Genomic DNA, 16,485 nt, shown 5'->3' on the forward strand with positions numbered 1-16,485 from the left:
CCTTTCCCGATGACTTCCAGCAGCTCCTTCTCCTCCTGGGTCAGCTCGCCTTTCGTGATACGAACCATTGCTCCCGCCAGCTTGAAGATGATTCTGTTTCTTCGGAGGTATTAAGAAGAAACGATACGTGTGTGTTTACTGTAGGAACGCCAGCCGCAACGGGGCAGCTCGAAACCAGGACACTGAATGGCCAACCACGGAAGCGTTCGAATTCTCTCCACCCTCCCACCGGCGGGCGAGCAGCGGGCGAGCTCGGGCGAGCCGAGCGGACGGTCTCTGCTCGCCCAGCGACAGTCACCGCCCCCCTGTGCGTCATTGGCCCGGCAAGGAGGAGGAGCTACAGGAGGCAGCAGCGAGAGACTCCCATTGGAGCAGCCTGGCCAGGAAAAACCCAATGGTGAAAATCAGGGGGGAGATTAAATGCCCCTTCCACGTTCCCCACACCCATCCTGCCGCCCTGCTCAGATATGTAGCCATACGCAACACTTAAGTTCTCTCTCCAGATGTTCTGTGTCCGGCTGTGGCTGTTCAGGGCGTGCAGCCCCCCCTGGCTGTCTCTACGGTCCCCTCCTATTTCCCCAGGAGTGGTGCAGCCCCGGCCGGGGGCGGGCTGGGAGGCGGGGCGGCGCGGGAGGCGGGGCCGCGCCGGGCTGAGTGGGTCGATGTCAATGTGTCTGTCCTTCACTCCTCCATTGTCTGCCGCCGCCACTGCCGCGGGTGCCACCGCCGCTGCCGGGATCGCCGCAGCCTGCAGCCTCGCGCGTCGCCGCTACCTCCTCGGACAGGTGAGCAGCAACCCAGGCGGGACACCGGAAGCAGGGAGGGCTGCGGTCACCGCTACCGCCGCCCCGCCGGGTGCTTCCATCCGGGCCGGAGCTGGCGGGGAGGAAGCATGTGCCTGCTGGGGCGGCTTCCTGCCCCCCGGCGGGGAAGCCTGCCCTCCGCCCCACTGCCGTCGCCTGTATCGCGTGTCAGCAACCCGGACTGAAGACTCGCAGCTCGCCGCATTGAGCCGCCCCGGGAGACCCTGGGACAGGGAGCCGGCGGGGGCTGGCCACGCGGTGGGAAGCGGCGGGTGCCTACGGTCTCGTGCGTGGCACAGCCAGATGCGGCTCCCTAGAGGCCGGGGCTGGAGCTTTGGGCTAGGCGCGGGATGGGGAGGAGAGCTCCCCAGGACGCGCGAGGCGAACGCATCGTGAGAATAGTCTCCGAAGAAGGTAGTTCTCTTTGGCAAGCCTCAGCACCCTCCCCCCTCCCCACAAACACACACACACACACACACACACTACTTGTCATCTCCTCTGGCCTCTGTGGAAGCTAGGGAAGAAAACCGGATCTGATCGCCCTATGGTGCCTGTTAAGGATGTTTGGAAGCAATTTACACTTAAACTAATACTTCATTTGTGAGAGACGGCCTGGGGGAACGGGGAAAGGAAGGGCCTCTGCTGTGCCAGAGTTCCCAGTCTTTGTAACTCTGATCTTGAGATTTATGGAAATAGGGAGGGGAGGGGTAGGGGGCGGAGATTAAATTGGTGTTGCTGTCTATATATAGCCTTAGATTAGCCTCTTAATCCAACCTTCATTCAACTGTAATATGTTGCCTCGAGCTTTGAGCTTCCACCGTAGGTACCTAGGGGGGAAATACAAGTGTGTACCACCTCCTGTGGCTCAGAAGCAAGACTTGCTTGTTAATACGAAGTCCGTCATTTCTCCAGGGCGCGCATCCATAAGATATTTATGGCATCAATGAAAGCTTCTTTTAGAAATTAATGTTTACGTGTTGCTGTTGTTTCTCTACGGACTAGTATTGATGTTTCTTCCTAGACCCATCTGCTTCAAAGAGAAATATTTGAATAATTATCTAGACCTTTTTTGTTAAGCATCCCTGCCAGCACTCCTTCTCCCCACAGTGGTGTATATGAAATGAAATGCATTTCCTCTGACCGTATGCCTTCGATTTTTTTCCTTTTTCTTTTCTATTCTTTTCTTTCTTTCTTTCTTTCTTTTTTTTTCTTTTTTTCTTTTTTTTTTTTTTTGAGGCATTCACAAACACTTTTGAAATCCTGGAAGATGTTCATCATTATTTCTTGCATTTAACAAAATCTTTTCTAAACTCCAGCTGTTTTCTTTTTAAGGCTTCTTCTTTGCAGGCTGGGGCACATCTGAGCCAGAACATCTCACATGAAAATACTTTGAAATTATTCATCTCAGTGTATAACAAAGAAACTGTTGTTTGATGGTGCTTTAATAATGATGTGGCTGTTCAAACAAGTAGTAAGGCTTTTGAGAGTGACCAATCTTTTGTAACACTTAACATGCTGTTAACTGCCACAGTTACAATTTATTTAGAACATAGTATCATGCAGAAGAAATCCACAAACCTAAGAAAATGCTTGCAGAGTGACCTCCACCGAAGCGTGACAACATCTTACAGTGGATGTGTGTCCAGAATTGGGTACTTCATTGCCAGTATTTCCATCTCTTATGCCAAATTGGGGCCATGGTTACTTGAAGGTCACACCTGTTTGTCTCACTGAGGTTGTCAGCTCCTCAAGGATAGCAACTTAGTACCTGTTTTCTTGGTTTTTTATGGCATCTGATTGGTATCCAGGCCTCTGAATACAGGACTTCAGTACATTTAGAGTCAATGGCATTTAAAGACAAAAACTCACTCCTACGAAGAAATACAGATAAATAATATGTTGTTTAAGTTCCTAGAAACAGATAGTGTAATGGATAGCATTCGTCGGATGGATTACATTAATCATTTTGTACAGGATAAATATTTAACGTAGGAATAAGATTAGCTAATGAGCACACCTTAAACTAGAGTAAGGAACTTTTCTTATACTAAGGGTGTATTCATGTCAAGCAAGTTTTATTCATAATAAAACAGTGACCACCCACTTAGGAAGTATTTAGTTTGTTTCAGATATCCTAGCAGATGTTTGTATAAGATTATTTTAATTAGTGTTATAGTGACCCAGGAATTAGCCAGTATTGCCTATATTCGGCAGATAAAAGGGCAGAGACTAAAAGAACTTAATTTACCCCACAGGCCTACAGCTAGGAAGTGTCAGAGCCAGAACTGGAACCCAGATCTGTCTCTAAAACTTTTTTTCTACTATTTTCTGCATGTGTGGCTGGCAGTAAGGGGGAAATTATATATTCTTTCAATTAACTAGTAGATAACACATTCATGTGGTTCAGTATACCAAAGTACAAGTCTCCTTCCTAATCCTTTCTTCATGCCCTGTAATCATTGATATCTGTTTCTCTCATCTCCTTACTAATATATTTTATATGTTTATAGCTCACATGAGTATTCCCACTTTTTGACAGAAATTGGAGCATACTAATATACTGTTCCAGACTGCATGATAAAATTTGCATGATGTTTTGGTCTCTCTTCTGTTTCTTTCATCACCTTTTTAAAAATAATGTTTTCTGAAATGTCTGTTTTTGTGTCTCCTCATCTCTTTTCTATTACTGCTACCCTAAACCTCTCCTGTCGCATTGGATTGCTAAGTAGCCTGCTGCTCTCCCACCTCACTCCATCCAGCTAATTCAAGGTGCCACCAGTTCGGTAAACCTTGACCACCCATCATCCACCCAAGGATGAGACATACTGACTAAAGACCAAACCGGTTCACTTAAAATGACTTAAAATGTGTCAATAGCGTTACACTGGCCACAGAACAGAGGCCCAGTTCTTGCTTGCAAGACTCCAAATTCTGGTCCCAGCCTGCATTTCCAGTCAGCCAGCCCCTCCCACACACTCAGAGGTCACCACACTGCTGGTTCCTTCACATGCCAGTAATTTCCACCCCATTCCTCCTGCTTTCTCTTCCAGGAATGCCCTCCCTTCCCTCACCACTAAGTCTCTTGTCTCCTCCTCAGATCTGCTGAACTGCTCAACTTTCACATTACTACTTACATGCAAACTCTTCTCTGGCTTTTGTGATCACCTCTCCCACCTCTTCCACTGAGGGCATCACAGATGCTAGTAAACATTTCTTCATGCCCCTCATCTAGAGGAACGAGTAAAATCTTTACACAGCAGTTGCTGGTACCATTATTGACATTCTCTATCTTCTCGTGAGCCTTAGTGCTCCCCCACCCCCATCATCACCTCTTCATCGGATCCCCATGAAAATACCTGAAGTAGGTATCTTTTTCATGACATTGTATTATAGTTTTTATTAATCTGTTTGACCCCTTCTCCTTCTCAACTTTGAATTAACTAGGACTAATTTACCCTTGTCTCTCAGAAATCCATAATCCAGTGTCTGGCACTTAGTGTATGCTCAGTGCTTGCTGAATTGAATTCAGTTTGATCTCTAAGTTATTTTAGGTGGATTTGTTTCCCTACTTGACTAATCCTTCCTGGCAATGTGAGGTGATGTTGCACTAGACACAACGGCCATAACCAAGAGCAGAAGTTCTTTAAATATTTTGGTGTCGAGCTTCTTGACATTCTGATTGATGAATGCTGTCAACTGAGAAAAAAAGAACTACATTGTTGATACGCACATGGTTACCAATTTTGCATACCATTCCTGGATTTCCCCCCATTAAAGCCCCAGACCTCCAACTCTGCTTTAAGAGAACACTGTTCCTTTTTGTTGCAGGGCAGTAGCTCATTTTTGAGCATTATATCATTCAGGGTAATATTTCCTTGACATTTGATTTTCATTTGTTAGGTATTTTCTTTTTGACTAAGAATATTGGATGCTATTAAGGAGTTTTATTTTCTTTTAGGTTTGAAAAACCTCTTGTGAGTGTATTTGTTTAAAATCCCTTGTCTTTAGAGATAAGTACTGAATTATTTAAGGAGCAAATGATAGGACCTCTGGAATTGGCTTCGTTGTAATTCTGTGACCGTGGGGGACAGGGACTGAAAGTAAGGAATTTTTTTTTTTTTTTTTTTTTACAAGAGAACACATCTACACCTTTATTTATTTACTTTTCAGTTAGTTTAAATCCTTGAGGGGTACAGCATCACACGGATTCTGTGGCCAATGGCTTTAGCAGGAAGGTTGCCTCGGAATTTTGCACGAACCATGCCACTATTTCCATGAGCACGAGTTACTTTTCCCCAGATTACTCTGGTTTTATTCGGGTTGCCACCAGGAGTCACTGTGTTGTTCTTTGCTTTGTACACATAAGCACATCTCTTGCCTAGATAGAACTCAGTTTCATCTCGGGCATAAACACCTTCAATTTTAAGAAGAGCTGTGTGCTCCCTCTGGTTCCTGAGACCCTGTTTATAGCCACCAAAAATGGCTTTGGACCACAACCTTCCAGACACATTTGTTGTTTCAGGAGTCCTGTTCCCAGCAGGCCTCCACAGGTTCAAAGATGGCGGAAAGCGAAAGTAAGGATATTAATGAGAAAATTGAATGGTTAACAATTGAAGCGTGGTGATGAGTACAGTGACTTCATTATACTGCTCTCTCTACTTTGGGGTGTGTTTGAAATTTTCCATAATGAAGTTTTTTTTTAAAGGAGAATTTGGAAGTATTATAGTTTTTAAAAATTGTCGTTTAACAAAACAGAAGAAATGATATGAATGCAAAAGTTCTTTCTCTATGCTTGGAGTTTAGCTTATGCAGCTATTCATTTAAACGTTCAAACAGTTACACCTCCATTTGCAAAGGACTGTCTTGTGAACAATTCCTTTCCATAAACTGTTCACATCACATTTTAATTTCTCCACAAAACTAAAAGGTAGGTGGCATTGGTCCGTGCTTATGTCACAGGCTTATGAATATGGTACTGAAAGCTAATTTCCATCTTTTTTGGAAAATGACAAAGTAATGTGCAGACAGGTCTGAACAAGGGGTGCAGATATGTTTAATTTAAACAGAAAAAAGCAAGCTGTGAATGAAGTGGAGGAAGACACGACACTGGTTTTCTTCTGTGTCTCCTAAACCATTTCCAAAAAGAAGTGTGAAAACTGTTGTAAGCGGCACTGTTAGGAGAAGTGTATGAATGTGGGCGTATAAGGGCCACACTCAGAACTTGTGCCTGCAAGTCTTCTACTCAGCATTTGCTTTACGAAATCTGTATTTTCACACTTACACTTCCTGGATTTGTACAACTTTATAACTTATGTTTCCTCATGTTTAAGTTTCTTTGAGTATGTTATGGATTTTTAAAATGTTAACCTTCCCCAAAGCCAACATGGAAAATTTTTGTATCATTTTTAACATGTCTTCCCAGACTTTGAAGATTTTTAAAGATTTAATGAAGCTTCAAAGGGAAGTCTTCACACTGTCTAAGGACAATATAGCCAATCCAGTATCACTGCCAGGTATTGTTGAAGCATACATTAGGGTGTCTTCAACTCCTCTTTCTATGAACTGTATTGTTGCGGAATTTAAATCTCTAGGCAGGTGCCTTTTATCTGAGTATAACAAAGCTGTTACAATAATTAAAAATAGAAAGCTATTTCAGCAACAGAAGGTAAAAGTTAGTATTTACTTTCCCAATTAATATATTTAGGCAAGAAAATTGATAGTTTTGTCTCTAGTCATTTGATTGTCTGTTGTGGGGTTTGTGTTAAAACCCAGAAGACAAAGCAGCCCTTTCAGCAACATTGATCATCCTCTGAGCAGAATCTCTTCCTGGTCTGTTGATTGTGGAGTAAAGCAGTCCCGTTAAGTAGTCTCTTCTGATCTGATAGGAAATGATTCTAGATGGTCTCTGGGAGCCAGCCAAGCACAACCATAGTTCTGGAAATTGGAGGAAGAAAACCATGGCTCCAAGTTTCCAGGATGAGATAGATGTATTTTCTAAGTCAGTCTCCCTCGCTTGCAGTTTCTTCATATATATGCACCAAATTTACAGGGTGACTTTGCGAATACCTTGTACTATATAAAATGTTATTAAAAAAACAAGTTGTTACTCTTAGGGCCAATTTACGTTTGAGAAGAACAAAATTATAGGCCTAGTTGATAAAACATTTCAATGTAAAATTGTATTGGCATTAGTATTTGCTATATATTCAACTTCCTAGATTTGGGAAAGTAAAAATTATTTTTAAAGAGAGACTCGAAAATATAATTCTAATAATTGTATCACATTGATAAGAAAGATCTTGGTGTGCCTCTGTTATGATCAGTGAATCACAAAGAAGATGAGGGACGACTGGGTGGCTCAGTCAGTCAGATGTCTGACTCTTGGTTTCAGCTCAGGTCATGATCTCACAGTTTACGAGTTCAAGGCCCTCGTGTCTCTCTCTATCTCTCTCTGTCTCTTTCTCTCTCAACAAATAAACTTTAAAAAACAAAAGAAAGAAAACAGGAATAAGACGTGATCTTTATCCCCAAGAGGCTTGTACTGTGCTCCAGGAGATAGGTCAGCTCCTGAACCAATAGGGACTGAATGAAGAAATTATCCTAAAGCTCTGTTCTGCTTATGTCGCCCCATGGGTTAGATACCTTTGAGAGCCATTTGCAGGTTCAAGTGGCTTCTCTGGTGCCTGCCAATCTTTCAGACTAATCGGAACAATGTTGTTACTCCTCTACCCACCCACTGGCTTCCTGATCCTAGAATGCCCTCCTCCACCCATTTCTGCATATCTAATTTTACTCAAATCCTTCTCAGCTCACATGACCCCACCTCCACACAGCCTTCTCCAGTCCCCAGGCAGAGCAGTACAGACCCAAGAGTGAATTCCAGAATGGGTGGAGCTCAGAGGGAGGGCTAACTCCTGGAGAAAGTGAGATTTTGAACCAACTCTGGAAGGATTGATGAATTTGGCAAGCCAGAAAATTTACAGCATTCCAAGAAGGACAAACCCCAAGAAAAAACAATTATATTAAATATTGGCTGCAGTTTCTCGGCCAACCATTCTGGAACCAGCAATGATTTCATTCAAAGGTATGTTTTCCTCAATATGTCTACTTTTTAAGGTCATAAAAGTAGTAGATTATCTTTTAAAGCACATTCTGATGGTATGTTCCTGCTCTCACATAGTTTATAAGATGTGACATCACGTGTTTAAGGCCAAGTCCAAAATCACAAACCACTATCTTCAGCATTGGTGGTAACAGGAAGTTGATAATAGACATTAAAACAATGGAAGAGGGGCGCCTTGGTGGCTTAGTCGGTTAAGCGTCCGACTTTCGCTTAGGTCATGATCTCGCGGTTTGTGGGTTCGAGCCCCGCGTCGGGCTCTGTGCTGACTGCCAGCTCAGAGCCTGGAGCCTGTTTCACAGTCTGTGTCTCCCTCTCTCTCTGACCCTCCCCCGTTCACGCTGTCTCTCTCTCTCTCCTAGAAATAAATAAAAATATTTAAAAAAAAAAAAAAGAAAACAATGGAAGAGAAAATCCTACCTATTGGAATATTTTGCCCTTGATTACAAAATGCTCTGAAATTTTCCAAGATAACTGGAATATAAATACCTAGAAAATAAGTAGGAAATTCTTTGTGAAGTTAGATTTTTAAATATGTCTGAATATGAATATCTGATCTATGGAATTCTTAAAATATATACCTTAAAGGAATTTAGGAGTTTTTATTCTCTCAATTTGACTTTAATCCAGTTGGACTATTCTGATATTTTTTTTCAACTTTTCCTCAGTGGATGAAAGAGGTTGCTGAATACAACAGGGATGTGGTGATCAGGTTAACGTGAGTCATTTTAAGACAAGGTTGTGGTTGTTAGGAGTTTCTGCCGCACCTTCCGTTTGCATCTACTAGAGAATAAAACATACCACTTAGAATAATTTCTGGTTTTTAATATAACATGTACTGATAATGACCAGGGTCTGCACAAAAGTACTTCTCATTTTTAGCTCACTCAAATGTTGATGCTGATGCCATGGTGCCATGGGTCTCTTCAGCAAGTGCTTTCTGGGCAGTTAAATGCCAAATGGAATAATTTGGCCTGTTCTGAATTTGGCCTATGTTGAGCAAAGTGTGCCTAAAAAACTTAAGTGTTTGAAAGATGTAGAATTATATTCTATCTATTCATATTTCAATTTTTATGTTAGATGAGGACTTTCATAAAACAGTGGTTAGATGTACTGTTATCTGTGAGGACTTTTAAATAAATCTCAAGAAAACTACCAGGCAGACGTGAGTAATAAGAAGGAATATAAACTCTTACACACTGCATAGAATATATCATAAACTACTGTAGGGTGAGCAGTTTTAGAATATTCTACTGTTTTCCTGTTCTTGTATATTCACACAAAGGACCTTACTGATTTCCAAATTAACTTCAACACCTTCCTGGATGTGTGTGTGTGTGTGTGTGTGTGTATGTGTGAGAGAGAGAGAGAGAGATCATTTCTAAGAAAAAAAAATGGCGTGTGTTTTTCTCAGTATACACGGTAATAGAATGGGGTTATTATAAACAGGAAGGAGAACCCTATGTTGCTGGGACAGAGAAAACTGCTGCCTAGGGCAAAGGTATATGGCTTCGGAATTGAGGAATGTGAAGATTGTGCTTTTGTTAAAGGTGAGCCTCTGCAGGAAACAACATGATGGCAAGCTCCTGAAATACTAGAAACCACAGTGGCATAAATTTCCTATTTCCTTGTCTCTCAGAGACAGGACTTCTGTTAAATCCTCTCATTTATGATAAATGTTGTTTCCTTAATGGAACTCCTTGGAAAACCACTTGGCGTTTGGGAGGCAGCTTATGCCAATTCAATTTATACAAATGCTGAACTAGATTGAAAATTAATATTTATGCTTTACTCTATCTAATTCTAAACCGTAAAGTCTATGAGACAAATAATGAAAAAGCTGCCTTGGAATATCGTATAAATAATTGTCCAAGACCTTGCAACTACTCTCGTTGACTCTTTGGAAAGGGCACTGAACAGAGACTGGTTTGATCAGTCTGGGTTGATCTAGCTCTGACTGTTCCCTGTTTGGAGGCCCCTAAGGGGCAGGCATTTTTTTTCTTTTATCTCTGCTTTATCACCAATGTTAGAGTGGAATGCGTGACCTCAAGCAAGTGGTATGACACATTAGAGTGTTATCAGATTGTTAGATGAAGATTTGGGTTTTAGGTCCCTGGCTTTCAAAGTGTTCCATGTTTCATGGCTATCACTTATAAGTTAAAAAGTAAAAAACATGGTACCTGAGTGGCTCAGTTGGTTAAGCATCTGACTTGATTTCAGCTCAGGTCATGATCTCAAGGTTTTGTGAGTTTGAGCCCTGTGTTAGGCCCTATGCTGTCAGCACGGAGCTTGCTTGGGATCTTCTCTCTCTCTCTCTCTCTCTCTCTCTGCCCCTCTACTACTCATAATGTTTCTGTCTGTCTCAAATCAGTAAGCTTTAAAAAAAAAAGTAAAAAACACATATTTAAGTATTAAAACATTAATAAACACAACTGCTGCTCACATGCTTCATGTGATTATTTTAAAGCTGGAGATGATTAATTCTTGTTAACTCTCACTCCCCAGGTTTTGTGCAATGCTTGGGTCAAACCTCCACCTGCTAGAAAATGAGCACCATGCAACCTGCCTGATTAGCCCCCGCTGAATTCCTGTCAACTAGTACCAGTCATGTGTTTGATTAATAAATACGGACAAGCTGTTCTTTGAATGTTTGAACCTTAAAAAAAAAAACTGTACTTGAGAATTTATAGCTCTTGGCTTTTTTTTGTTCAGTTTGGGTTTTTTTTTTCTTTTTATATTTGAATTTGTGTAGCCACCACTGTAACACTATGTCAAGGAAAACAGTCCCCTATCATCTGTGTGCTGTGTACCACCAAGTCCAAGGCCTAGCTTTGATATTTCTGTTCAGTTCAAGCTTGGCCAATTGTGCAACACTCATGTGTATGGTAAGTGATTTTTGTGCAACCCTTCAAATAAGGCTTCATCTGCTAGACAGGCTTGGGCAGGTCCCCTTCTGGGTGAGAGGGGGATGGGGGCAGGAGTGGTTTGGTTGAGAGAACTCATAAATGTGGAAATGTTTGGATGCCTGCCCACCACCACCTTTGAGCTTCCTGAAGATCCATTATCATGTTTTTTTAAGCAAATGCTCCAAAGCTAAATTCTCCGACTAGTTACTAGTCAGGGGTGTAATACTTTTTCTAGAAGATTCTATTTACTTCTCCTTGGTTAAAAGAATGAAATATACATCAGTCCCCATTGCCATAACTTTATCTTCTAACTTCCCACTTGAACAAGTAGTCATATAGACTGTTACCAGTTTTGTGTATGACACAAAATCAACTTTAGTAAAATCATTTGTTCTTTGGAATTTGGCACTGCTCCCTGCTGATTTTTTTTTTAAGACTACTTTTTTAGAGCAGTTTTGGGTTTTTACAAGATTAAGGGGAAGGTGCAGAGATTTCTGGTATACCTTCTGCCTGCATACATACCTAGCCTTGGCCATTGCCCTCATCTCCCCTCATAGTTAGTACATTTGGTACCACTGATGGATCTATGGATCGTTTGATAGCACATGGTCGGGCATATATTGGTGCCCTTTGTAAATGTTCAGCCCATTTTCTATACACACACATATGTATTTGTTGACATGCCCAGACCTTTTCTGAAAGGATACATGTCAGACAGTGTCAACAGATTCAATTTGTTACTGTTTCTATGGAGTGGACATAAGATTATGAGTGAAAGTTGGAAAGTGGTCTTTATTTTTCACTTTTATGCCCTTTTATACTGTGATAGTTTTTATGCCAGCAGTGTGTTAGTAGTACTTTACACTTTAAAAGAGCCCAATAAGATAAAATGTTTCCAGTTTTCTTAAAGAAATGCATAAGAACACATAGCTTTTGAATTTTTAAGGTTTATTTATTTATATTGAGAGAGAGAGAGAGTATCCCGTATCCCAGGCAGACTCCACGCTGTTAGTGCAGAGCTCCACACATGGCTGGATCCCACAAAGTGAGAGATCATGACTTGAGCCAAAATCAAAAGAGTCAGAGGGTTAACAACTGAGCCACCTGGACGCCCTGAGAACACATATCTTTTAAAATAAAGATCCTGTGAGGCACCTGGGGGTTTCAAGCGCAGAGCCTGCTTGGAATTCTGTCTCTCCCTCTCTCTGTCCCTCCCCTGCTTGCTCTCTGTCTCTATCAAAAATAAGGGAATAAACTTTAAAAATAAAATAAAATAAAATAAAGATCTTAGAAGATGTCATTGAGTCAAATCCCATAACTGCAAGTTTAATGCAAGAACGTTTTTTAAAGTTATTCTTTGCTGCAATTTTAGAAAAGGTGAGAGAACTGGATTTAAATATTTTCTGTACATATGTGCTCACCTAATGGAGGTTTATACAGTATGTTAAAACGTATACAGTGGCCATTACTTGAAGTTAGAATTATAGCTATTTTATCTCCATCTGTTTTCCTTATTTTCTCTAAATGTACAACAGTGGGTATATGATGAACTGATTTTATTTTCAATTTTTCAAGAATTATTTTCTCTATAAAAGTATTTTTTCCACACCTTTTTCAAGTCATCATGTGGTATACATTATAATATATAAGATATGAACATATATTAATGAGGTAAACAATGGGTAACATAAAACCATATCTTGATAGATACAGCCCTCCCAAATCATCACCTTGTGAGATTTTATATTTATTCTGTTTATAATTCAGTTGATCAACAAATTTGTTTAATGTTTATTTATTTTCTATAGATAGAGACAGAGCGTGAGTGAGGGAGGGACAGAGAGAGAGGGAGACACAAAATGTGAAGCAGGCTCCAGGCTCTGAGCTGTCAGCACAGAGCCCAAAAAGGGCTCAAACTCACAAGCCGTGAGATCATGACCTGAGCTGAAATTGGAACGCTTAAAGGACTGACCCACCCAGGGGCCCCTCAGTAAATTTTTTTAAGTTTATTTATTTAGATTTAAGTAATCTCTATACACAATGTGGGGCTTGAACTCAACAATCCTAAGATCAAGAGTCACACACTTTACCAAATGAGCCAGCCAGAAACCCCATCAATAAGTGTTTCAAACTGCTTTTTGAAAAATATATCCATTACCTGTATTGAAGGAAAAAAGTAATTTGATAGGTAAATTCTGAAAAATACCTTTTTTAGTCAACTTTTTAAATGGTTATTTATTTTGATAGAAAGAGTGTGTGCACCTGCAAGCAGGGGAGGGGCAGAGACAGAGGGAGAGAGAATTCCAAGCGGGCTCCACACTGTCGGCACAGATTTCATTACAAGGCTGACATGAGGCTGGGTTCCAAGAACTGAAAAGATGACCTGAGCCAAAATCAAGAGTTGAATGGTTAACCATCTGAGCCACTCAGACACCCATTAATCAGTTATTATATAATATTTTGTACTTGCATGTTTTTTGCTTAGATAAATATTTTCTAAATATATAGAAAACTAATGGCCTGTTTTATTTAAAAATTTTAGGAGCCTTTTCTGTTTAGGGAACCATAATTTTGCCTTTACGTATTTCTTTTGAATTACTAAAAGGACTTCTTAGCTTTAAGAACCTCACATCTGGGGCACCCAGGTGGCTGAGTCGGTTAAGCTCCCAACTTCGGCTCAGGTCATGATCTCACAGTTCATTGGTTCAAGCCCTCTCATCGGGCTCTACAGTGACAGCTCAGAGCCTGGATCCTGCTTCGGATTCTGTGTCTCCCTTTCTCTTTGCCCCTCCCCCAGTTGCACTTTGTCTCTCTCAGTCTCTCAAAAGTAAATAAAACATTAAAAAAAAAACAACCTCACATCTTATTTTGCATATATACACATATTTTTAATGTTGAAATTATTCTCTCTATGATGATAATCTTTAATAATACTCAGTTTCATTTTATATCATCCTTCTGACACCCTCCTCAATCAAGACTACAGAGGAGTATTTATTTCCATGGCAGGAGCAACATATGTAGTGCCGGGCATAATTAAGCGAGTCAGAGAGGTTATGCCAAGGATTTTGTGTCATCTGTATATGCAGCAGTATAAAGAACCCTCATTCTGATGTTACCGTAAAGGCGTTTGGGTGTAATATTGTATACAGGACAGTCAAATAGAAAGAAATACATAAACCAGAGTAATGCATTCTAAGGATCTTCAAATCAAGAGTTGAGTCTTGCTTTGTTTGTTTGCTTTTTTTCTGGAATGTTCAGTCAACATAGCAGGGTTATTTCCTAAGTCACGCCTGACCAAATTCTGAAGGATCTGGAAGTTAGAGTAACTCTTTTTTATGTGGCTAGCTTTATTTCTAAGCAGTCCTGAAAAGCATAAAATTCCTGTGTTTAGGTTCCTGGAGCTTTTTCAGCTCCCTGAATTACTCTCCTTGCCCACTCTCATTCACTAAAGCATGTCTGTCTTCCAAAGTTTACCTTTGCTCCTTGGTTCTGTACTTACATGTTCACTTTATTTCTGATCCATTTAAGAGTAGTTTGTATACACTTTGCCCCTTATTTCATCAGAGCATATTTCTTTACAAGGTACTTCTCTTAAAGTACCACAATGCAATAATAAAATTCGGTGAATTTAAAATAGATCCATACTTACCACCATAGTCTACACTCCAGTTTCATCAGTTGCCTCAGTACTATCCTAACTATATTAAATATACTATATATATACATGTAATATGCATGTAATTCCTCACAGTACAGCATCCACTCAAATATTGCATGCTGCATTTAGAAATGTCCTCTTGATTCTCCTTTAATTTGCTATAGTTCTTAGATTTTTGCTTTTATTTTGTTTTTGTTTTTAAGACATTGACAGTTTTGAAGAATACAGGCCATTTGTTTTGGAGGATGTCCCTAGACGTGACTTTGTTTCCTCATCATTAGATTCAGAGCATGCATTTTTGTTTGGAATGCCACCTAGATAATATCCTGCTCTAACTGTAAAACGTCTGGAGTCTTGAGATGTCTGTTTTCCCTTGATGAAAGTGTTCTCTTGTTTTCCACTGCATAGTTAGCATTTTCTTTTTGTAACTGATGTGAAGATGCTTTGAGGCTATCGGAATATCCTTTGATCATCAAGCACCTCTACATACACACACACACATGCCTACACGCATGTGTGTCCGGACACTTTTAGCATACATTGATGATTCTTGCAAGAATCAGTTTTTGGTACAATGATTTTCTAACTCTGTGTTTCCTCCTGTATTTATCTGTTGACATTCTACTGAAAAGAAGACTCATTTCTGTCCAATTACTTCTCTTTCCCCTGTTCACTGATCTATTTATTTTCACTAAAATAAAGGAGTCTGGGGCTGTGGATTCTTGTTTTACTCACTGAGTTATTCTCCATGCTGTTTTTAATTATTTTGGTGGCCAAATTGTCTCAAATGATGTCAGCAGATTGTCCTCAGGATAGTTTTTATGTAGTTTGATCTATTTTTACCTTTCTTTGTTAAAAGCCATTCAGTACTTTCTGAGACACGACATCTGAGGATCGTATTGAATCTTTCCTGCTCCAAACTTTGGAATCAGCCATTTATCCAAGAGACCTTTGTTTAGACCTTGTCTAAAATGATTTTTAGAGCCTGGGTCATATTTCTCTTTAGGCACATAATATTATTACTTGTCACGCTTTGGGGATTGGTTTAAACTTCAAAAGAGATGAAAGAGTTTTGATTTAAACATGTAATTTTTCTAAGTAAAAAAGCTATGTATTCTTCTATTATAGAAAATATGAACAGATAATGGAGCAGGAATAAAATGCCTCTCTATACTCTCTCTTGACCATATGTGTTTTATGTAGCTTAGATCGCATCATGTATATAGAATTTGGTGGATGTTTGCTTTGTTTTTGTTTCTATTAACATCTCATTGTTTTCTCCAAGTCCCATATACAGTTGTAGTTTTCAGTCATATATTTTATCTTTTCCTTGTTGTCTTTTTTTAATGTTTATTTATTTGAAAGAGAGAGAAAGACAGAGCTCTAACAGGGGAGGGGCAGAGAGAGAGGGGGACATACAATCCAAAACAGGCTCCAGGCTCTGAGCTGTCAGCACGCAGGGCTCAAACTGCCAAACTGCAAGATCATGACCTGAACCAAATCTGGACACTTACCTGACCGAACCACCCAGGCGCCCCTTCCTTGTCTTTTTATCTCAGCTCTGTGATATCCAGAAGTAGGAAGAGTTTGTTTGCTTGGCCTCCTCGTTTTTCTGCTTTGCTCTTCAATCCCATATCATTGCCTACCCTCCATCTTCCCCCTGATCATCAGAGGATGTAAAATTATCAATGTGGAAGACAGCTATTAGTATTAAAGACTGGAGGAAGCATTTATTTTGTATACTAATTTCACTTTTGATTTTAGCGATAACAAGCTACTCAGTGATAAATATGTTTTCTCTAAAATTGACATCAATGTTTGGCAAACAAGTCACTCTGCCTGGTTATTGCTCTGGTATGTTTAGATATATGTGCTTTTAAGTCTTGAGCAAATACCATCTCTAGTTTTGCTCACAATTTTTTTTTACTTTTTAGTGCGGGATTTTTCAACCTAGGCAGATTTAAAATTTTGGACCAGATAACCCTTGGGGTGGGT

The 16,485-nt window shown here is 40.3% G+C and overlaps 3 protein-coding genes across 5 annotated transcripts in view; 1 reads left to right on the plus strand and 2 right to left on the minus strand.

Annotated features, from left to right (window-relative positions):
• ANKMY2 (ankyrin repeat and MYND domain containing 2) overlaps positions 1–301 on the minus strand; it is a 42,785-nt gene extending 42,484 nt beyond the window's left edge. Inside the window, exon 1 of one of the 2 annotated variants that reach the window (XM_039219690.1) lies at positions 2–301. In XM_039219690.1, the coding sequence (XP_039075621.1) occupies positions 2–68 (67 nt within the window). In that variant the 5' untranslated portion in view covers positions 69–301. The remainder of the gene's footprint in view (position 1) is intronic. The other variant, XM_039219691.1, reaches the window with a different exon arrangement.
• Positions 302–670: 369 nt separating this feature from the next.
• The window catches only part of BZW2 (basic leucine zipper and W2 domains 2), a 67,675-nt gene continuing 51,860 nt past the window's right edge, over positions 671–16,485 (plus strand). Inside the window, exon 1 of one of the 2 annotated variants that reach the window (XM_039219686.1) lies at positions 671–785. The gene's annotated coding sequence lies outside the window, so the exon portion shown is untranslated. Of the gene's footprint in view, positions 786–7,655; positions 7,888–16,485 lie in introns of those variants that run through there. The other variant, XM_039219685.1, reaches the window with a different exon arrangement.
• LOC120221992 (60S ribosomal protein L35a-like) lies at positions 4,979–11,365 on the minus strand. Its single transcript, XM_039219684.1, has 2 exons — positions 11,352–11,365; positions 4,979–5,330 (listed from the first exon to the last, which is right to left on the minus strand). Exons 1-2 carry the CDS (start codon positions 11,363–11,365, stop codon positions 4,979–4,981), a joined length of 366 nt encoding a protein of 121 aa, XP_039075615.1.

Source organism: Hyaena hyaena, unplaced genomic scaffold (genome assembly GCF_003009895.1).
Source record: "Hyaena hyaena isolate Hyena2069 unplaced genomic scaffold, ASM300989v1 scaffold_827, whole genome shotgun sequence".
In the NCBI taxonomy this organism is placed as follows: Eukaryota; Metazoa; Chordata; class Mammalia; order Carnivora; family Hyaenidae; genus Hyaena; species Hyaena hyaena.